Source organism: Pelodiscus sinensis, chromosome 3, assembly GCF_052426305.1.
Source record: "Pelodiscus sinensis isolate ZL-2025 chromosome 3, ASM5242630v1, whole genome shotgun sequence".
In the NCBI taxonomy this organism is placed as follows: Eukaryota; Metazoa; Chordata; order Testudines; family Trionychidae; genus Pelodiscus; species Pelodiscus sinensis.
The window spans coordinates 162,997,902-163,021,810 of NC_143054.1; the positions used below are offsets into that span (position 1 = coordinate 162,997,902).

The following is a 23,909-nucleotide window of genomic DNA, read 5'->3' on the forward strand; positions in this document are numbered from 1 at the left end:
ATTCATTCTGAAAAATAAAGATGCAAATATATTGTTCAGACTATGTTGCAGCATGAAAACATAAAATCTTCAGAAAACCTAGTCAATCTCTGACTGTCACCATAGTGATTTTGCAGTTATTTCTTCTCCACCATTATACATAGGAAATGAAAACAAGGCTTTATATCATCACTTCTAGACAATGTTTGATTCAAATTTACAGCGTGTTGTACTTTTCTTTTTATTGTATATTTTTGGAAAACTTTGAATTGCAGTAGCATATCAACTTTACCTATGTTTTGTGTTTCACCAAACCATTTTGCTAAAATAAACTTAAATTACAGTATGATTCATTTAAATAAAAAGGCTTTGTATTTTTGTCTAGCTGACCAAGAAATGGGATTTAAATTATATTCAATTCAGGTTGTTACTTCCAAGGCGCGTAAGGTATTTTGTTTGGTGGGTTTGGGGATGTGGGAGGGAAGAATGGCAGCAACTGTAAGGAGGTAACAGGCTTTTATATAGCATGGTTGTTGTTCAAAATGCGTGTTTGAGAGTCACTAATTCCCCCTTTCTATGGGTATCTCTAGACTTCAAGCCTTTTTCGAAAGAGGCTTTCGAAAAAGATCATCTAGACAGCGGATTGTTTTTTTAAAAGAGAGCACCCAGGTAATCCGAACACTCTTTTTTGAAAAAGCCCTGGTTGCGTTCAAGAATGCCTTTTTTCGAAAGAGCTCTTTCAAAAAAAAGGCTTTCTTCCTTGTAAAATGAGGTTTACCACTGTCAAAAAAAAAAAAAAAAAAAAAAAAAAAGAGGCACTCTTTCGATTTAATTTCCAAAGAAGGGACTATTGGCAGCCTGTATTGATTTCTTTCCCCTCTGGGATGAAGGATTTTCATGAGCCCAGTTCAGAATCTGGCCTTGGAGAGAGAGGGGGAACCCCAGGAACACAAAAAACAGGACTATGTAGCACTTTAAAGACTGACAAGATGGTTTATCAGGTGATGAGCTTTCCTGGGCCAGACCCACTTCCTCACCTAATAAACCATCTTGTTAGTCTTTAAAGTGCTACATAGTCCTGTATTTTGTTTCAGCTACACCAGACTAACACGGCTACATCTCTATCACTATTCCCCAGGAACACAAGTCTGCGAAGTCTAGCGGTGGCGGCGGCTGCCGGACGCCAATCTGACGCGCGCTGTCCCGGCCATGTGAGCAAGCACGTGGATCCGGAGGGTCGCAGCAGGGGAGCGTGGCTGTGTTCAGCCAGCGCGGGCCTTACAGGCGGAGCGAGGCGAGTGCGCCTGCGCGCGAGGAAGCGCAGCCCGGAGCCGTCCGCCTTGCGCAGAGCCCCGCCATGCTGCAGTGTGCCGGGCGGCGGCTGAGCCTGCGGGCGCTGGGGAGCGGGAGTCGGGCGCAGGCCGCGGCCATGGTGCTGCAGGGGGAGAGGAGGCGGGCGAGCTGCTTCCAGGCGCTGCGGGGCGAGGGCGTGTTCGTGCCTCGCAGGTGCGTGGCCCGCGATGGCCTGGGGGGGGTGGGCGCTCGCCGGCCTCCAGCCCCTGGCCCGGGGGCTGTCAGAGCGGTGTGCTCCGCCGCGCCCCGGGGTGGAGGCGGGGCCGAGACGGAGGAGCCGCTCGCTGTCGCGGATTCCCCTCCGGCGGCTGCCTCGCAGACGGATCCGGGGCAGGGGCTGAGGAGCCGGCGGAGGCGCGCTTGGGAAGGGGCGCTGTCTCCGCTGGAGAGAGTGAGCCGACTGATACCGCAGGACTTGCTCTCGAAAGAGATCGGGGCCATGAGGCTTGCGGACCACGGGGAAACAAGACAGGAGGACCCCAGTGAACACAGAGACTCGCCCCCTCTCCCGCTGCCTGGCTCCGCTGCGACTCCCCCAGCACAGCGGCAGCGAGATGAAGACAGTGCGCCCCTTAGCACCCGTAACGCATCCTCTAGAGATGTTCCTTTCCAAGCCGGAGACTTGATTTTGGCGGAGTTTCGCAGAAAAACCTACTTGGAGTTTAAACATATGTGTAACCTGACAGCTCTCGGGAAGTTGAATAGCAACTGGGGAGTTATTAGCCACCTGGATATCATAGGTAAGCTACCGGGCCAAATGTTTAGGACTTCTAAAGGGTTTAAGTTCCTGATAAGGAGACCAGCCTTAGAAGATTTTGTGGTGTTGATGAAAAGAGGACCTACTGTTTCCTATCCAAAGGTAAGTCATATTTGAATGAATTGTTAGCTATCGCAATGGATGCTCCCACACTTGAACAATTTAAACTTTAAAATGGATTTAAACAATGGCTAGGGATGATTGTTGGTTTTAAAGAGGGAGGGCCACCTCCAGTTCACCTATTTGCAAGATGGGTACCTGGTCCAGTGGGTTAAGGTGGTGACCAGCCTGATGAGCCATGGGTTTAGGCAGTGGGACTTGGATGAGATGTGCGGTTCTTCTCTCTAGGCTGTAGAGATGCTTTTCATTTCTGTTATCACTACTGGTGAACTCAACCAAAAGGCAGACTGAGAAAGCAGCTCTTCATCCCAAAGTTTGGGTAGTCCTAACTTTAAACCTGGTTCTAATGAGATGCAGAATTTTAGAAAGCTTCCATCATAGTAAAGTCAATGTTTTACAGTGGGATATTTTAGCTTTCACAATCCTAATTTGCCACTTGTCTAATATATTAAGGACTCCTATCATTGCTGTATAAGTAAATTACTCCTTTCTGTTAACATTTTGTTGATCTGAATAGCTGCAAGAGCTTGAGGTGGCTTTTGTGTTTGCATAGTCATGTTCAGAGGTGCAGTATACCCACAGCCCTTGTTGATTTCAATGGCACCTGTGAATACTCAGCACCACTGGAGATCAGGCCATCAATTTAAGCAGAGTTCTAACATTTTACTGTTTGAATATATCGTATAAAAAGTATTGATATTTTACTTCTCTTTCAATCCTTAGGATATTAGTGCAATGCTAATGATGATGGATATCAATCAAGGAGACGCTGTGGTGGAAACTGGTAGTGGGTCTGGTGGTATGAGCTTGTTTCTATCAAGAGCAGGTAAAAGACCCTTTATTTAGCAAATTTAGGATTTTATTTCAGGAGCAACACAGATAACACTAGTATACAAGTATGTATGTAAAATACAGTTTAATCGGTTAACCATAACATTAACCTGTTAACCAATTAACGGCGGGCATCCCTGGAGTGGCCCCCCTGGCCTGACATGGACAGGAGCTGCTCCTGCCCCCACCAGTTAACCGGAACCAGTAAGCCTCACACGTTAAGGGTGAGGTTTACCAGTTCACCATTCACATCCCTAATAACAAGTGCTACTTTTCCACTAATCAAAAAAGCTTGACGTCACCTGCTATGACCACTTTTAGGTTGTGCTGTGACTCTTCAGATTCATATATGCTGTTTACCTAAAGTGAAATTTAGCATTATGCAGAGAGCCAGCATATAACCTGTAAGCCATTTAACCCTAACCTTGTGCTGATACTCTGCAAGGCCTGAATTTCACTCCATATTATATCATAAGAATCCATGTATTGCCTTTTTAGTCTCTTTCTCACTATTCTTGGATTACTCTTACCTCACCCCTTTTTGACTGTGTGTAAGTATGTAGACTGCACCTCTGAAATCACAGTCATAATGGAGATGCAGCTCTGTACAGTTGAGACATGCTTAGGCCTTGTCTACACTACAGTGGCATTGCTACAGCATTGGAGCCATAGTGCTGTGATGTAGATACTTTTTACATTAATGAGGAGTTTTTCCATTGATGTAGGTAATCCACCTCCTTGACAGGCTGTAGCTAGGTTGATGGAAGAATTTTTTCTTTCACCTAACTGTCTATGATGGGGGGTTCGATTGACTGAACTATGCCATGCAGGGCAGGAATATGAAGTCCAAATAACAGTGTAGGGCCACCAGCACAAGAGTCCCAGCCAGGACAGATTATTTATTTTCTGAAATAGGTTTAATGAATTCTCCTGCATTAAGAATGGGAAATGGAGTCTGTGCCAGGCACTGAAATCAGGTATGTGTGGCACAGAAACATACTGCTGAGATTAGGGCGAGGCATAGACAGTACACAGTTGGGTGCACAATGCTGAGAGTACTGGGGAACTGAGAACAGAAATGCTGAGTACAGTGCTGAGGCCAGGACAAAGAGCTGAGAGCCAGCAAGCTTGACATAGGCCTGCAAGAGCTTACACATAAGGAGGGAAGGATGAGAACACTCAGAGGAATGGAGCAGCTCTCACCCCTTGTTTCAGGCTGTATCATCCCCATCATGGAGGGGTCCTCATTCAGCTGAAAACATTTCTTTGAGATGAATGGGCCACTGCATACCTCCCTGCGCTTGCTCTGAAGAAGATGGAAAGATAGAATCCCCCCTATACATTGACCCAGATTTAAGGGAGGGACTCCTGCCACTTCTGCAGGCATCTGTCCCAGCCCCCACCACTTCTTTCCTCCCTTTGACCTCTCAAAGTTTACCAGGCACATGTAGTTTTATTCTACAATTCCTCAATGAAAAAGTAGCCTTTGTTTCTGGGAGCTCAGATGCACTGACAGAACAGAACCATCTGGGGGGTGAGATTTGGGTACTTTCCAGTCGAGTTACATAAAGTGGACCATTGATGCCTTCCTGCTGCCTTCCCTACAAATATCCCCACATTCCTTCCAAATTTTCTAGCTGCTCCACCAGACTGGGAGGAGCTCCTGCATTCCCCATCTCTCATTCTGCTGCTTCCAATAGTAGAAAAAAGGCTCCAGGCTCACCTTTACCCACCGTTGCTGATACTCCCGCGAAGAAAGGGACGGCAGAGTTGTGCAGGGAAATGGGGCGAGAAGGGGATCAGAGCTGTGCATTGTGGGATGTTGGCACAAGGCTTAAGTGGTCCACAGGTACCTTGTGTTGGCCCTCTGCATAGAGGTGAATTTCAGCAATAGTGCCATGCTTTTGTTACTGCGAATGTAAAATCAACTCTGGATTAGACACCAGAAATGAATACTGATCTATGTTTATCTTTCCCAACTGCCTGCGTCTGCTACAGAATGAATTTACTGAAGGACTGGGTGTCTAGATAAGGTTGCTGTTTCACTTCTGAAGCACTGATGTGGGTCTCAAATGAAAATGAATTGGGTTTCATTATAGTTTCCCTTTGGCCACTGCTTTAATCTTGCCCCGTGTTGGCATAGGCTCAGTTATGCCTCTGCAGTTGCTGTACTGTAACTCCCTCATGTGGATGCTGCAGGCATGAATGAACTAAAAGGTTCCTGGTTCTCATTAATGTAATCCTCTGTGAAGAGGACTATATTAATGTGCATTAGAAACTGTTTAGTATATATATCTGCACTGGAGAGATAAAGTACAGCACTATATTGCAGCAATATAGGTGAGCCTATATTGTTGTTGGCAGCTTCATCAGAGAGAGCAGAGACTGAATGGACCATATATAATGAATTCTTTTATTGCTAGAGTTGTTCTCTCCAGTTCAGGGTTGAGAAATTGTTCTGCTATGTCTCTGCTTTCTGTATTCAGAGTAGACAAATTGCAGCCTCGAAGATGTTAATCTGGCACTCTACCTGCACGTGATCATTTACGTTTAAACAAATTAATTGTAGTTGATTATTTTTATATAATTTGTTAGGGTGAGGAAAGAGAGACAATTTAGGGTAATTCATTGTCATTTTCTTTGATGTTTTTAACCAGTTAACTTGAATCAGGAAAAAAAGTAGTAAATTTAGTGTGTTTCATTTGCTTCAAGTTGGGCCTAGAGGACGTGTTATAAGTTATGAAATCAGAAAAGATCACCATGCTGTAGCTAAGAAGAATTACAGGCGCTGGCGTAATGCATGGGAAATAGGACATGCAGAAGAGTGGCCAGATAATGTGGATTTCATTAATAAAGACATTTTAACTGCTGCTGAAGATATGAAATCTATAACATTCGATGCAGTAAGTCATTAGTAGAAAATGCCCTACTGTAAAGAAATTGATATGTTTTTATTTTTTCTTATTAAATGAAATTTTCTTATCTTCTCATCATAGGACTTACCACCTTTAGCCTAAGAATAAGCTATAAAGAAACAAACCAACCTCTGTTAACAGAGACGGACAAATACCATCTCCTAATCTCAACAAGTGTTTTTGAGGGTCTGATGGTTCATCATCCTCAAAAGAAACACTATGTCCATAATATGGAAACATTACATTTACTCCTTGACATCTTATAGGGAAAAATGTATTTTATTTATCTCAATTTGCAACAAGTAATAATACAGTTGAGGAAAAATAGGTTTTTTTACAGCTGAAGTAGGAACATGCTTTGTATCTAGCAAGTTCAAGAATATGTGCACAAACTAATTTGTGCTATAATTGTTTTAAAAAACCCTCCTGTGTCCCAAATATAATTTTATTACAATCTAAATTGAAGTAATGAAGAGTATTGGCAACTCCTGTCTTCATGCTGTAACTTTTAGCATTAATATTTTCATGCAATATGTGAACAAAATAGACTTGGTTTTTATTTCCTTATTCTTTACAAGAACTGTTTGAACCCATATTGTTCCAACATAAACAGTTGAAGCTCGTTAATTGAGTAATTTGTTATATCAATTGTCGTGGATCAACATAAGTCTTCAGATTAACTGAATAAGTGAAATTTTGTTGATAAATTTGTGTTCAGATATAAAATGGTCAGTACGTAAAGTATCTAACTCAGAATGTTGGATGTCCAGAATGTTTTAGTCCACAACACAGGAATTCTTACCTAGTCGGTTCTTTGATTGCAGTTTAAACAAACTGAAGAGGGATTGCTGAATGCTGAGAGAGAAATCTCAGAAATTAAACATTTGCAATTATTTAATAGCATGATGTGATTATTTTGTTGCAAAATAGTTTGAATGTTTACCTTTCTTAAAAGCAGATATCCAAAAATCAATTACATGCAACACATTTTAAGAATTAGGGTTTTTCTTTTGCCACCATAATATAGTTTAGTTGCTGGACAGTTTGACATTAACCCAAGAATACTGGATGTTGGTTAAATATGAATTTCTCATTTAGTAAAAATGAACAGATTGAATCAGCACTTCATTTAGAATGCAGTAACATTGAAATGTGTAAATTCAGGGTTTGTTTTTTTAAACACACAGATCTTATGCCTATATAATCTGCTCGGAGACTAGAATACAATTAATTTTTTCCAATATAATGTAGATATATGCATTAATTTTCCATGAACAAACTGTGTTTTCTTCTTTTGTTGACTTGAAGAAACTGATTTATGTATATTCAGTTTGGCTAATAACTATCTTATTCTTTTGTAGGTAGCTTTGGATATGCTTAATCCTCAGATTGCTTTGCCTGTTTTATATCCAAATCTTAAGCAAGGTGGAGTATGTGCTGTATACCTAGCAAAGTAAGTATTAAAACCTGGGATTTATAAACTTGTTTGAGTCAAACATCAGAGGAAATAGTGTAGTTTTGTTAAACATGTCTAGGTAAAATACACTTTAAATATAAAATTATTTTTGTAACAGTTTTTTCTGTATTTGTTGTTTTTATAATACTTTGGTCTACATTCAGTATAAATCTTGCAGTCCTTACTTAGGCAAAATTCCCATTGGGGCAGTGGAAGTTTATCCTAAATAATGTCTGCAGGGTAATTATCCATGTGTTTTAGTGCAGTAGTTTGATTTGTTGCTAGGATGAAAGCTGATGTCTTTGTGTTCACCAAAAAGGGAAGAGCGCAGTGCTGTGCACATGACCAGGACTGTATAAAATATTTTCAAAAAAGAAAAGTGTAACAACTATCTCTTACATTTCTCTGAAAGTATCACACAGGTTATTGATCTGTTGGAAGGAATACGGACCTGCAATTTCTCTCTCTTATGTGAAAAAATCATTGAGGTGACTCACAAAGATTGGTTAGTACTTCCTGCTAAGCAGAAGAATGGCAGATTAGTCCAAAGAATAGAACCTCAACTAAAAGAAGATGATGAGCTTCCTAGTCCCCATGAAGCTCAACTAAAAGAAGATGAAGAGCTTCCTAGTCCGCATGAAGGAGCATTTGGAGAAAGTGATGATGTTGGTAAGGAGCTACCTTGAATTAGATATGTATTGCACTTGGAGATGAATGGTAAGGTTTCCCCTCTTTGATGAGAGCTTTTTCCCTCACCACAGCTGTTTTCACCTACCCATCCTCTCCCCACTTCCAAATAATCTGCTTATATAACTTCAGATGTGTGCATATCCTCCACATTTTTTAGACAAAAGTTATCAACTTGGGAAGTATGCAAGCTCCCTAGGTCCATACCAGTATCTACTGGTTTTCTAATCTATTTCCAGAAGTACAGCTGTCGCAAAAGTATTAACCCATGCTTAACAGACCAAGATTTGTTGTTTGTGTGGTTGGCCTGCAGTATAACATCTTTCTGTAGCTTGAAAGCTGCTAATTTGCATGTCTAAGCATGAAATAGAAACACTTTGTTACCTTTATGATAAAATGAGCATGAGGTTTTTTTGAGGGCTAAAAATGTAATCAACTAAAATACCATTTTTCGTTTTTCAGACATTTCCTGATCTACTCACCCCTAGCTCTTGTACTACTTCCTATGAGAAGTAATGAAGCTGAAAGTCTGGGTTGTAGAGAACATGTTTAGCAACCAAATCCTCGCTTCTTACAAATGTACTTTTTCTGGCTACGCTCTTTCCTAAATGTTGATTGGCAGCTACATGAATTTAAATGAGCTGGCCTTTTAATAAATCCAGTTGCAAATTTAAATAAAAATAAATTCTAATAGGCAGCTCAATCATGCTGTTCAGAGAAAATCTTTAAATTTGAGTTTGGGAACTGTCTTATGGCAACTCCCCTATTCAGACTATTGCTGCTTTATGATTGATTATAAGGTGTTTTAGGATTCCAGGTAGCAATCATTATTCATAAACAGGATACTGTGTTTGCAAGTTGCAGATCTGGCAAATTCAGATAGTACAATTCATTCTAGCTCTTGGTTTATGAATATAGCAAAAGAGTCTGTTTATACTAACAGATGGCTGCAGAGCAGACTGATTGGAGTGGATTAACAAAGGAGAGAGGCAATATTAGGGAAATTAGTATTTAGACATAAAATACTCTGATCTGATGTATGTAATTTATTATCTGTCAAGAAATAAATAGTTTTTTTATTTTAATTCAGCAGAATCACTTTCTGATTATGTTGAACCATATGGTTCAGTGCCTTACATTGCTAGACCTTACCCTTGGCAAGCTGGTCATACAGGTAAGAAATATTTGGGAAATGTTTTTATAATCTTAAGATTTGTTAAATCTATTTTTTTGCAACAAAACACTCACTCAACTAGTATATTATCATTGACATAAAATGATTGTTATAGATGTTTATGTATTAAATGCACACTGAAGTTGCTGTGGCAATAATATTTTTTTCCTTCAATTAGCATTTCTCATCAAGCTGAGGAAATACCAACTGGTATATTCAGACACTGCTCCAGATGGCAACTCCTAATTTTGAGTTCTGTACTTTACCAGAATAAAATTAAATGTTGTAAATGGCTGTTTAATTTTGTAGACTTGTGAATTTTTTTATATCACTACTTTGATTTATATTGAATGTATATTTTAATAGTCTATGTACAATCTAAGAAAATAGTAAACTATGGTACATCTATGCAATACTGTTAGAAACAAACATTTTGTAATTTATCTTGTAATAAGTTGAAATCTTGAGTTATGTTTAATAACCCCTGTCCAACATTTCATTCTTCATTTCCTGTAAACCAGTCCATAGATTTGTCTTGGTTCATGCAGCTGCTGTTTCTCTCTTTGGAGGATATGCTGTTGCAATCTACCAGAAATTTAAAAAAAAATTGTTTACATGAGGTAAGAATACAAATTCTGCCCTCTGCTACATATGCAATGCCTGTTTGAACTGGTATGTACCAATCAATATCAGTCAGGAGCAAAATATGTTTGCATGATTTTACATAGTCAATAAGAAATGCAATTCACAGAATTTTGGCGCTCTCTCTATATATTTATTACAAGGCATTGTTCCAGAAAGAAAGACCAATTACTGACAAATTATTGTAGTCCCAGATTGAAGACTCTGTGGAAGTGCAAAGTATTGTAATAGTGAGCTGAATCTGTGGCATGTTCTCCTGGACTCATTTGCTTAATTCCTTTTCTGTTATAAATATCACACAACTGATTTTGTTTTGTTTTTGTTTTAAAAAAAAGCCCGTTAGAATTGGAGAATTTTACTGATGATATCAAAACAGTATGGCTGTACAGGCAGCCCCCGACTTACGCGGATCCGACTTATGTCGGATCCGCACTTATGAATGGGGCTTTCTTACCCCGGAGCTCGCAGGCAGAGGGACCACCCAGAGCACAGCGGTCTCGCCACCTCCACCTCTGGGGCGAGAAAAGCTGCTCCGGGTGCCCCTGGTCTGCTGGGGACCGTCTCCAGCAGACCAGGCACACCGGGAGCAAAGCTGCAGCGGCGGTGGGGTCCCGCGCCTCTGAGGCTTTGCCAGAGCAAAGCCTCAGAGGCGCGGCACCCCGCTGCGGCTTTGCTCCCCGTGTCCCTGGTCTGCTGGGGGGCGGGGGGCGCAGCTAGAACTCAGATACTTCTGCAAATACACCTTAAGATAAAACAAATTGTTAGACAGATACCCTTTTTGACACTAAATATCTGAGACTTATCTCCTAACAAGATTTTACTCAAAATACACTCACATTTATTCTATCAAGAATAGCACACAGTCTGAATAGAGGTCTGGTTACAAATGGGATTGTAACTGACTGTACAACACAACTAAATCCTTGGCAGTCAAGAAGATTGATTTAATGTTCACAATACAAACTAAAGCATGCTTGGCACTAATTAACACAGTTGTTGTCCATCTCTGTCTAGGTGTCTATATAATCCCCATTCTCATAGAACTGAGTATTGATAGAGTGTCCAACGATTTAATAGGCATGAAGACTGCACTGCTCTGTCAGTGTTTCTCCAGATTAGAGATAAGCAGCATTGGTCAGGGCAGTTAACTGCTGCTCTCTGTGCTAACCCAATTCTGTAGATAAATAAAGCAATTTAGATTAGTCTCCTTTCATAGGCACTAAATTCACACTTTCCAAAACGAATGTGAAGCAGAATATAAAATTTGTTTTTTACTTCATGTCAAGCTTCTTTGATAGACCTATTACATACAGAAAAAAGGGAAAGGTGGAAGAATCTAGTCCTACCTTATACAGAACTCAGTCCTGAGGCAGTGGTGGGTGCATTAGAAATGCTGCTAGATTAAATGTGTTGTTCAGATACATCCTAGTCCAAATAGGAATGTGAAAGTTTTACCATGTACATGGTTAACCAATGACCCTAGGCTCATTGGTTAATGTGCACTGTTACATGTAGTCTCCTGGTACGTGTGGGGAGCTGTCTACTTCCCCTATGCACACTGGCTCCAGGGAGCTGCCTGCCCCCTAATGTACCTGTGTAACAGATGACATATTCAGCAATTACATGATTATTTAAACACGTTTTAACATCCCTAATTCCAAGATAATGAATGTATAGCTAAAGAAAACATTTATAGTACTAAACTGTACCTTGGGAATCACTGCAAGGAGAAGGATCAACTAGCATTTTTTCAACTGGGCACGTCTCCTTCAATTCCTGAGATACATGTTGCTCCATCATTTCTAAAGTCCCCGTAGATGAAGATGATGAGGATGATAATCCCAGTCCTACAAATCTTCCTTTTTTACCACAAAGCAAACAATCTGCTGGTGTGGCAGTTGGTCCACGGGGCAGCTGCACTTCATCTCTGCTGTAATTTCTGACAGCCCCACTGTGATGCATGGAACGTTCTCGTTGCCATATATAATGTGATGGAGCAATAGCCATTACCTAGATTAGAAAATCTTAATTTTGTAAGGTGCCAGTATCAGCAAAACAGCAAGCAAACACTATACAATTGACACAAAGAGAAACCTATTTCTAATTATGTTTGTCCTGGAAGTGGGTACCTCTGTATGAAACGGAGCATTACAATGGAAAGGACAAGTTTGAAAATACCTCCTTTCTGCAAAAATTGGTGACCCCATCTTCACTTTCATTTCTAGCTGAAGTAGGGATTCAGGGAAGAAAAGCCACATTCAGATTACACCATATCTGTGACCTGAGAAATACATATCAGTGGTTTTAGAGTGGTATGGCCGTTAGAAATCCTCGTTGCTGGCTGAACCACTCTGGATGACTTAAAATTCCCTTAACTTTACAATCTGAGGAAGTCTTGTACTGTTCCAGTTACCCATATAAAACCACAGTGTGATCTGTATCATGTTTTCCAATTGATGTCATTGTTTCAAAATGGACCCTCCTAACTGAAAAAACTGTTGAGGTAATTTTATTTTAAATCTAGGTATCAGGCTGCTCTGTGCAGTGCAACTGTGCAATTTCACAATATTTAATTAAAATAAAGATAAGCGCCCATCTTTTCCAAACCATACCAAGTGTATTTCACTACTTTCTTTAGTTCCCTCCAATGTAAGAACAGGGACCTTCCTGGCAATAGGAATAAATCCAGAGAACGCTAAAAGTGATTTTTTTTCCTTTTCTACTAACTTTGGGTTTGAAAAACTGTGAAATAATGCAAAAGCTATTAAAGTTGACTTTTTTCAAATAGTTTGAAAAATGAAATAATTCTAACTTGAATGAGGTGACTTGCATAATCAGTTTTCTCTGCTACAAGTTCCTTCATTCAGGGCTGACAGTAAATAAGGAGATTTGTATAAGATACAAGGTCTCTGGACAGCAAAAACTTTGATAGTGAATACTTAGTGGCTCAATGTAAAACTTCTCAAGTACAAGAAGGGCTGGCTATCTGGAAATGTGCAAATTTTTTAAAAATTGGACATGGCGTGTGAAACAGTGTTTTATTGTGTTCACCCTAAAAATAGGGCCAGACCCACAAAAGTAGTTAGGCATGAAACACCAGTCTTTGGAATCTAAGAACTTCCCACTTTTGGGCTTAACTTTGAACCAAAAACTCCCACCACACTCTGCAGGAGCCTAAATTCATTCAGTGTCTAAACTTTTAGGGTAAAAGGCACTTATGTTTGGAGGATAGGGTTTACATTCAAAATCATCTGAACAAATTGGAAAAATGGTCTGAAGTATATAGGATGACATTCAGAAGGAACAAATGTGTGTGCAACAATGAGTTGCACACATACAAAATGGGAAATGACTGCCCACGAAAGAGTACTGTGGAAAGTACTTTGGGGGTCATGGTTGCCCACAAGCTAAATAAGAGTCAACAGTGTGATGTTGCAAAAAAAAGCAAACATCATTCTCGGATGTATTATCAGCAGGGTTATAAGCAAGACATGAGAAGTAATTCTGCTCTATTCTGTGCTAATATGGCCACAACTGGAATAACATATCTGGTTCTGGGAGCCACATTTCAGAAAAGATATGGACAAATTTGAGAGAGTCCGAAGAAGAGCAATAAAAATTATTAAAGGTCTAGAAAAGTGACCTATGAGAGAAGATTGTAAAAATTGGGTTTGTTTGTCTGAAACAGAGAAGACTGAGAGGAAACAAGATAACTGTTTTCAAGAACATAAAAGGTTGTTTCAAAGAAGAGGGACAAAAATTGTGCTTCTTAAATTCTGTGGCTAGAACAAAAAGCAAGGGAGGTTGAGGTTGGACATTAGGAAGCACTTCTTAACTGTCAGGCTGGTTAGGCACTAGAATAAATTGCCTAAGGAGGTTGTGGAATCTCCATATTGGAGATAAGAGCAGGTTAGACAAACACTGCTCAGGGATGATCTAGATCAGTGGTTCCCAACCTTTTCCAGATGGGGACCCATTTTGACAATTCAGGAAGACTTTATGACCCAAGGCAATTAAAAAACAGGGGGAGGACAGGGGACAGAGCCACCTGCGGAGACACTTGGCTACCCTTTTGAAATGTAATAGCAACCCATATTTGGGTCCCGACCCATAGTTTGGGAAACCCTGATTTAGATAATACTTAGTTCTTTCATGGGACTGGACTAGATGATCTCTTGAGGTCCCTTCCAGTCCTATGACTATGTTTCTGCTTCTGGGCATGCACATTGCTGTTTCACTCTCGGTGTCCAGGCTTCTATCTCCCAATTAAGTAAATGAGCAATTCACAAAGTAAGGGAAGATATACAGTTCAGATGATGTACTCAGAGGCCACCTACCAAGTTAGGTCCCATTCAAAATCTTTTCAGAGGAAATGGCAGTGGTGCCTGGCTTTATACCTTTTATCTCAGTGGTGAGAGCACTGACTGGGAGACTCAAGTTCGATTCTTCCCTCTTCCAGAGAAGAGAGGTGGGAGAGCCTTGTTCAAATTCTGTCAGGGGGAGGGACGGACGTGGTTTTCCCACATCCCAGGTGAATGCTGTATCCACTGGGATACAAATTATGAAGTGAGCAGCACTAGCACCTCCTCCTGTAGTCCTTTTATCTGGAGTGAAGCAGGTGACTAACTCATTCTTGCAAGAAGCTTTTAAGGCACCTAAGACATCTGTCTCTAGGGGGTGGGTTCCTATACGTGGATTGCTAAGAGGAGATCTACACCTCTCTGCAGCCCCGTTTAGGCTCCTATCTCCGAGGTACCCATTTGCATACTCCTCACTTTTGGAGATGATGTTTCAAGACACCTAGGCTACGTCTACACTGGCCCCTTTTCCGAAAGGGGCATGCTAATTTTAAACTTTGTAATAGGGAAATCCGCGGGGGATTTAAATATCCCCCGCGGGATTTAAATAAAGATGTCCGCCGGTTTTTTCCGGCTTGTAGAAAAGCCGGAAAAGAGCATCTAGACTGGCCCGATCCTCCGGAATAAAGCCTTCAAAGTAGGAATAAGAGATCCTCCGGAATAGGGCTTTATTCCGGAGGATCGGGCCAGTCTAGACGCTCTTTTCCGGCTTTTCTACAAGCCGGAAAAAAGCGGCGGACATCTTTATTTAAATCCCGCGGGAGATATTTAAATCCCCCGCGGATTTCCCTATTACGAAGTTTAAAATTAGCATGCCCCTTTCAGAAAAGGGGCCAGTGTAGACGTAGCCCTATGGTTTCCCATTCTTTACTTAAGAACTCTAGGCATGATGCTTGTAATTGCAAGCTTAAGTCCTTTTCTGAATCTGGGCCAGTGTTCCTAAGACTGCATATTAAATGCAAAGGAAAATAATCAGTTTTAAAATAGAATAGGCAAATCATTACACTTTTGTTGCTTTTCCCCCTTAATCCCTGATTTAGCAATACGTTTCTGATAAAGAAAATGTATCTAATACATATCAGACAAGATCCTAAACTGCCATAAAGAGCTCACATGAAGAGCCTGCTTACCTCTTCACAGCAACGTCTGCTTACAATAGCTCTATAATGAATTCTGCCCCAAAGCTGGTCTCTTAAATGTAAGAAGTTAGGGAAGAGCTTCCTCCAGGTTTTTCCCAAAGCCCATGGAAAAATTTCATATTTTGACTCTTCATCGTCTTCTTCAACTGTATTTGCCAGATACCTACAAAAATATATATTAAGGCTCTCCAACCTTAAAACCTTACAACATATCATGTCATTTTAACAAAACACCTTTAAAATAGCATTCTTTCACTAGTTTGGGGAAATGTTGCTATCAAACTTTAGACTTCTTCCAGGATTCATGGAATTTTCTGGTTTCTTTCAATCCATTTAATACAAAAACATATGCAACAGTCACAAAAATTGGCTGTGTCCTAAAGTCTACAGGATAGGTGCATACATAATACAGTGAAACCTTTGTTATCCAGCACTCTATTAACTAGAAAACTTTGTTAACTGGCATTGCCTCCAGCCGCAATACTATCATCTTTAGGCACATAGGCCTGGCTTGGTTTACCATGATTGGCTTAACAATTTTTTACTTAAGAAGGACTAATCATCTTTAACTCAAAATAGAAATGAGAGACCAACTGCCTCACACTACAGAACTACCAATATTAAAAACTTGAGTTTTAGTATTATTGTCCATTGGTTTTTCCTAGGTTGATGGGACCCTCAAGATAACCGAAATTTTTAGATAACCAGAATACCCTAATCCCCAAGTGTGCTGGATAACACAGGTTTTACTGTATATAAAACAACTTTGCTGCTTTTTCCAAATCAACAGAACATCCTCACATTAAAAGGAATAGTTTTTGACTGACTCCTTCGGATCTGAGGCAAAAATACATTGTCTGAGGTTTAAAAGAGACTGTTAGCAATAGAATTGCTCTGAAACTAAGGCCTTATAGTTGTTGTCTAGATGTGAAAATTGTACTTTTTAAAACCAAATCTGAGTAGCAACTGGGTAGCAAAAATCAAACATTCATAAAATGACAAAATAAATAAAAATGTACGATAGGTGCAAACCCATTTTTAAGGAGAACCTACTTTTTCACATCCACATTTCTCTATTCTTTCAGAATATGGTATTTCTTAGTTCCATTGTTTCCTCTCTCCTATACTCCCCAGACTACAGGCAAATAGAGTTATCATCTATCTAGAGCCACAAAACCACCACAGTTAGCTATCAATTCAGCTTACTAAAGGGTCATGAAAGTTTATCAGCCCAGACGCAAATGTCCAAATCCACAATAGGACCAAGGCCCTTAAGTGCACACTTTCGGTGACTAAGAAACATTTAGGCACCAGTGAAATTCTCAGAACCCGCACTCAGCAGTTGCCTAAACCTATAAGCACCTAAATTCACTCAGCACCTACATTTTCATTGTAAAAGTACCCTGTGCCTACGTTTCTGCCTCTGGCATTTGTGCTTCTACCTCACTTCAGGTGTCCAGACACCTGGCTCTTTCCTAAATCCCTGTGAGATCCTCTAACCAGGTGAATATGAGTGTTCTACTGCCTATCTCACCTACAGGGTCCCATCTGGTTGATGTGATCAGAGCATGCCTATTGGATTAGGGCCCATAGAAAACTGAGTAGGAGGTAGAGATAGCACTTCCTCTTTTCAGTCCAGTAGGGTTACAGTACTCATTCAGGATGTGGGAGACTTGGGTTTAATTCTCCCTCTGCCTGATGAGGTGAAAAGATTTAAATAGGAATCTCCCATTTCAGAATAATGCCTTAGTCATTGGTCTAAGAGATATTCTGCTGTGGGTGTGTCCAAGTTTCTTTTGTTGAAGCTGCCCATTTTGGATACATATTTTTAAATGAGTCATTAGGCCAGAAAGAGAACATGAGAATAATTATGTAGCCTGGTGGATAAGGCACTTATGTGGGAGACCCAAAATTGAGTCCCCCTGCTGCAGTAACTTTTGCCTTCTTTGCAATTTGATTTCACATGCATGTGCTGACAACAGAGGAGAGGAGACACACAGGAAAGGGGTTCTATTCCCTGTCCATTTCCCTGAAACTTGACCCCTTCTGCACTGACTGTCTCTTCCCCATCACAGGGTCTTTGACGTAGTGTCTATTCACCCTGTCTATCCAACTCAGTCTCCACTTCTCAAGCTTCTTATCCTAGTCTCCTTATGCAGCAAATTCCAGCTCTCCTCCATCTCGCCCGAACTTCTTGTCCCCAGTTTCCATTCCCTGGCGATCCAAATACCCCCTTCCAGCTCCTTATTCAATTGGTCTCTCTCTTGCCCCTCACCGAATCCGAGTTACAGACTTCCTCCTCGGGATCCTCATATAATCTCAGTCCTCACTTACTGTTCCTGGTTCCTTTCCCCAGTTTTACTGCCCCCCACACTGGCTTATTTTTCTTTCCACACCCCATTTCCATGTCACAGCTGCCTCTCTTCCATCTTTGCTCCTACACCTCCAACTGGTTTCTAGTCCCTGTCTCCCTTTTTTCCCAGTTCCTCATCTGATCTCAGTGTTTGCTCCCAGCCAGCTGGCTCCAAGTCTGTGAATGGCCCCTGGTCCCAGTCTGCTTCCCCAATCCATGCCGACCTCCCTGTCCAACCAGTCCTAGCCTGTTCTCACCTCCTTGGTTCCCAGTCTCTTTGGGTCTTGCCCTCTCTACCTCCTACTCAGTTTTCTATGGGCCCTAATCCAGTCATAGTCTCTCGTCTTCAACTCTCAGTCACAATTTCTCTCCCACCTTCCAGTCCCAGTCTCACAAGACTCCTTGCCCCAATCAACTCTTTTCCATTGCCCTAGTCTGGTTTTGTCTCCTCTGCATTTGAATCAGTCATCTTTCTCCATGCTGCCTGGATATCAGCAGGATGAATAGCACTGTATAAGGACCCAGTGGTGGGGAAGAGCCACAGAGCACAGGGGAGAAAGACTCCTTTCCTCTCAGTTCCAGTGCCCAGTTTTGCCCCCAAGCCAGGTGGAACCTCCTGGGAAAGTTGCTGAGGCCGTGTAGCCCTCTCTGCATCATGATCAGTTGCTCTGTGGGAATGGTGCAGGTGCAGTCTTGTCATTACTAGGTGCTGACAAAACCTTGAGTGTACTTTATGAGGGCAGAATTTTCAGAGATTACAGCTGCTTACATTAAAGTGTTTACGGAACATGTATGGACTGCATTTTTAAAGACTTATAACTTGGCCATTTTGGGGCAGATTTTTACATGGATGGTATAAGGAACTTCTGAAATAAAAAGGCAATCCACCTGTCAACTTTCAAGTCCCCCTATGAATCCAAATGTGGAAATAAAAATAATTAGTGGAATAAACACCAAGGTAAATCAATGAAAAAAGTGTTATAATCCAACCAAATATTTAAAGTATACTTACAGAGCAACAAAGAAATTAAGTCTTGTGTGCTCATTTATATTGAAGCTAGCCCTCTTGAAATAAACAAAAGTCATTGCCAAAAGATACTGTTAGAAAAACATAAAATATTAACAAATATTAGTATTCTGTTTCCTACATACAATTTCCTAAATGTTTGACATGCCACAATATTATATTTTACTAGAAGATTTACCTAGCATTGCTTGAGTCCTTAATTCAATTTTTATTTTTTGAAAAATAAAATGAAAATATACATGCTTCATTTAAACCATTGCTCTGGGGCGGGGCTGGGAATGAAGGGTTCAATATGCAGGCTGCCTTGGGGACAGACTATCCCATCCCTGTCTCTCTAAAGCAGCTTGGGGCCTGGTGAAAAGCTCCTCTCCATGGCCACTGCATCTCCAGCAGGCACAACTGGGGGAGGGGTGCATGTCCCCCGGCTGGAGCATGTCCAGGTTTGTCTGCCTCCTGCTGTTCCCAGCCTGAGTGAGGAATGCAGCAAACTGTGCACTTTCCCCTCGATCTCTCATGAAGGGGAACAGCCAGCAAATGCCCCCTTACAAATAGTGGGGAGCTTCATTCCCTCCCCCCAACCTTCCTTTAAAGGTCCCTGTGGGATGAGAGGCTCAGGGATGGAGCAATCCTGGATAAGGGGGTCACCCTCCAGTCTCATTCACTTGCCTGCTAATTCTGTATCTTTTCTGTATAGGTTTATGAGAAGCAATCGTATTCCAGGCACATCCCATTTTTCTGGCACAACCAACCACTTTAAGTTATGAAAAAAGGAAGCTGTACACCAAATTTGGTGGTCCTAGCTCTTACTGTTTAGGAGAGTTCTTGAACAAATACTCACAGACAAACTCTCTCAAATATATAGTAATTTATTTCCCACTAAGGATGTTAAAATGTGATAATTTGGCTAATTGGATAGTCGATATAATTTGTATCAACTATATGATTAGTCAATAAGCACCTCTGCAGAGCTGCAATGGGGTTAGCTCCAGAGAAGTGACTTGATTCAGGACTGAGCAGTCCTGGCTCATACCAGCTTCAGCCCCTCCCCCCCACACCAATGCTGCAGCTCTGCATTTTAAATGTGGAGGCGCAGTGATCAGCACCAGCTCCTGCTCCCCCTTGTTGCTGCCTCTCTCTGATAGAGGCAGCGGGGGAGGGGGTGGAGAGGGAGTGACTAGTCGAGTCAACTATCCAATAAGCTTTTGTTTATCAGATAGTTGACTAGTCAACTAGTCGCTTACATCCCTATTTCTCACTCCCCAAAAAGTGGGAATTATTATTCCTGTATTACTCTGCCAGAAGCTGTGTGAATATATTGGAGAGCAGAATGTGGTTTATGTTCATATTACAATTTAAAGTGATTAAAAGTAAAAAGGTGCAAAAAATGACCTACTAACGAAACACAATACCAAAATTTACCTTGTCTGCAATTTTACAGCAACAGTCCATCCACAAAAAATCTTGAATTAGATCATCATCTGCAACAAACAGAAAACCCCCAGCTATTACATTTCAATTGAAAGAAATGTTTGGGAGGTCAGAAAGCATTTGTCTCTTCAGATACAGATGGGCACTTTATCAAGCTAAAGAAAAGGAGATTGGCTGGACTGATCAGTAGGGAACAGAGCATATAACGAAAAAGATGTGTTAGCCCTGGGAAAAAATCTGAACAAAAACAATAATAGAAGCCATAACAAAGGTTAAGTAGAGAATACAAAGAACAAAATTCTCTGAACATTAGCGAGTAAAAATCAACTGAAAGACACCGAACAGTTTTTCTCTGTTTATTTTATTCTCTGCACTTTCAATGGGTTGATTATAATTTACAATTATTTCTGATTGATCATGCAGTGTTGAGGTTCTCAGCACTGTCTGACAACCTTTAGTACGCAATAGGAGTTTATTTGCACAGTGTTCCACTTTGTTAACCATTCTACAAATAGGAAAAATTACTGCAATTGGCTACTCTGACTTCTATACACTCAAGTCAGCAACGAAACAGCTTCTCTCTTATTTCTCACTCTCTTTATCTGAAGCAGAAAAAGAAAAAATGTACAGAAGAGAGAAAAATGCTAACTTCTCCAAAACTCATTCCTTCCTCTCTTCATTCCACTTCCCACCATACAAAACAAAAAGGCTTTTTTTTTCCCCCACACAAGAATTTATTTGCTTACATTGGTGGGAAATCTAGCCTCTTTCAAATCTGTTCTGAAACATAATGCAAAACAAATGTATAGTGGCAAAATGAGCCTTGCTGATCTGTAGGGTGGGATCAGAATGAAGGAAAATATTAAAGGGAGAAAAAAGGGATGAGGTATGTAGAAAGGATAACATGATTTTTATTTTATTCTATCTTTATCCTTAATAAATGTATTTTTCAGCAGTTTGACAGCCCTTTTGTAGTTGTCTTTTATTTAAAAAGTAAACATTTACACAATGAAGTGTAACAACAACAGTTGTGGTGTAGGACTAGGAATGTTTTCAGTTAACTGACGAATAATAGTCAGAAGCTTCAGGGGGTTAACCGAGTTAGTCTGTACAGGATAAATGTAAAAAACAACAAAAGGTCTGGTAGCACTTTATAGACTAAAACATGTAGATTGTATCATGAGCTTTCGTGGGCACAGCCCACTTCTTCAGATGACCGTAGTTAGTCAAAAACAAAAAACAACGAATAGTCTAGCAGCACCTTAAAGACTAGCAATGCACGTAGATGGTATCATGAGCTTTTGTGTGTACAACCCACTTCTTCAGATGAATGGAGTATTAAAAGTCCAGTTCCAAAATAAATAGGGGTGGGGGGAAGGAAGGGGGAAAAAATAATGAATTAGAGTGTTCACGTTACATGAAGCTGATAGAGAAGTTGCAAATTGTTCTTAAGTACCCATTGTTTGGTTGGTTAAGTCACTTTATTCAGTCATTTCAATTTAGAGATCTGAATTCTCACTCTGGACTCAGATTTTAACAGCCATATCTCTGTCTGAACAACATGGCTGCGTCTAGACTGGCAAATTTTTCCGCAAAAGCAGCCGCTTTTGTGCAAAACTTGCCAGCTGTCTACAATGGCCACTTGATTTTGCGCAAAAGCACTGACGTTCTACTGTCTGAAATCAGGGCTTCTTGCGCAAATGCTTTGATGTTCCCGTTCGGGCAAAAGCCCTTTTCCGGAAAAGTTTTTGCTCAAGAGGGCCAGTGTAAACAGCTAAAAACTGTTTTGCGCAAAAAAGCCCCGATGGCGAAAATGGCGATCGGGGCTTTCTTGCGCAAAACTGCGTCTAGATTGGCATGGATGCTTTTCCACAAAAAGTGCTTTTGCGGAAAAGCATCCGTGCCAATCTAGATGCTCTTTTCCGCAAATGCTTTTAATGGAAAAACTTTTCCGTTAAAAGCGTTTGTGGAAAATCATGCCAGTCTAGATGTAACCCATATGTATGAGAAGCACACTGAAGTTATGTTTAGAAAACAGTTGCTTATATAATGTATTTTAGTGTTCAATTAACATATTTTACCCAAAATGTATAGTTGTTAACCTACCAAATAGTTTAAAGAAAGCAGTCATTTCCTGACGCTGAATAACAAGACAGGCCCCTTTTGGACGTTTAGACATATTACTGTGCACATCTTTTTCACAATTTTCCTGACTGTCTTTAAATATAGGACGTTTAAGACTGATAGACTTTTTTTGTTGATGTGATCTAGATGCACTCGATTTTATACGAACAGTGACAGTGCGAGGTGTCTGACAGACCAGATTATGTCTCATTTTTGTAATGGAAGAATCCTGTTAAAATAAAAAAGGATAATATTAACAACAGATGATGTAAAATAGTTGCAATATAAAAGGCATCAATAAACCTTTTTTTCCTGTATCCTTTTTGGTTTCATGAAAAAACAGATATAACAAAAAGTTCACACACAGTTGCTTTGCAGACTCCCTCTCTGTAATTGTATTATTTAGCCTATGAATTTTCAGATCTAGTTTATATGGAAGGTGACATATATTAGTACAGTACAACTATTTTGTAAGTCCCAGTCCTGCAAACACTCATATCAACAACCTAACAAGTAGTCTCACTGAATTCAATGTGACAATTCATATGCTTAAAGTTACTCGGTTATAAGTATTCACATGATTGGGGCCACGGTATGAGCAATATAATGCACATTCCATTTTTGATTTTTTACCACTCAGAGTGTGTGGTCATCCTGTGAAAATAAAATAATGATAGTTGGCATTAAAATGCCCAGAGTCCCAAGATTTTCTCTACATTATATAAAAATGTATAATAAATATACACATTTTGCAACTAGTATATGGGCTGAAAGCAGCAATTTAACTTATATGGGCAAACAAACATTTCAGCTGGATGATCCCTACCTGTACAGATTCAAATTAATGGCATAGCAGTGAAATTCTAACATAACTCATTACGAGCTATGTAGTGTCTCATATCAATAACAAAACTACCAGAACATTAGCACCCCCAAAATGGTAAAAATCCTTATAAGCCATCCCAAGCACCCATGCTATAATACTAGTACTGTGAATTTCTTTATACCTTCTGAGGTAAGGAGTGGGATAATTACCTAAGACTAAGGATCTATCTTACATCAGTATGAATTGTAGACAGGAGGGCTATGTCTACACCGGGCCACTTATTCCGGAAAATCAGCTGCTTTTCCGGAATAAGCTGCGAGCTGTCTACACTGGCCCTTGAATTTCCGGAAAAGCAACGATGCTCTACTGTACAAAATCAGCCGCTATTCTGGAAAAACTATTCTGCTCCCGCTCGGGCATAAGTCCTTATTCCAGAACACTGTTCCGGAAAAGGGCCACTGTAGACAGCCCAGTAGTCTTTTCCAGAAAAAAGCCCCAATCGCAAAAATGGCAATCGGGGCTCTTTTCCGGAAAAGTGCATCTACATTGGCGACAGACGCTTTTCTGGAAAAAGGGCTTTTCCGGAAAAGCAGCCTGCCAGTGTAGACGCTCCTTTTCCGGAAAAACTGAAAACGGAATAGTATTCCGTTTTAAGCATTTCCGGAAATTCATGCCAGTGTAGACACAGCCGAGGAGCCTTACTTGAGGTAAAACTCTTCCATAGAGGAACAGCCATCATG

At 40.5% G+C, this 23,909-nt stretch overlaps 2 protein-coding genes across 3 annotated transcripts; one reads left to right on the forward strand and one right to left on the reverse strand.

Annotated features, from left to right (window-relative positions):
- Positions 1-1,169: 1,169 nt before the first annotated feature.
- On the forward strand, positions 1,170-10,220 carry TRMT61B (tRNA methyltransferase 61B). Of its 2 annotated transcripts, none has more exons than XM_014569793.4 (7): positions 1,170-2,191; positions 2,933-3,035; positions 5,753-5,943; positions 7,317-7,408; positions 7,824-8,080; positions 9,192-9,272; positions 9,451-10,220. In XM_014569793.4, the coding sequence occupies exons 1-7, from the start codon at positions 1,337-1,339 to the stop codon at positions 9,516-9,518; spliced, it is 1,647 nt and encodes a 548-aa protein (XP_014425279.2). In that variant the 5' UTR covers positions 1,170-1,336; the 3' UTR covers positions 9,519-10,220. The 2 variants fall into 2 exon arrangements, with proteins under 2 accessions (XP_014425279.2, XP_006115675.2); XM_006115613.5 differs by having other exon boundaries at positions 1,172-2,191; positions 9,189-9,272.
- On the reverse strand, positions 9,722-22,575 carry SPDYA (speedy/RINGO cell cycle regulator family member A). Its single transcript, XM_075925366.2, has 6 exons — positions 22,326-22,575; positions 20,211-20,269; positions 18,777-18,862; positions 15,403-15,574; positions 11,624-11,924; positions 9,722-9,857 (listed from the first exon to the last, which is right to left on the reverse strand). The coding sequence occupies exons 1-6, from the start codon at positions 22,552-22,554 to the stop codon at positions 9,769-9,771; spliced, it is 936 nt and encodes a 311-aa protein (XP_075781481.1). The 5' UTR covers positions 22,555-22,575; the 3' UTR covers positions 9,722-9,768.
- Positions 22,576-23,909: the final 1,334 nt, after the last annotated feature.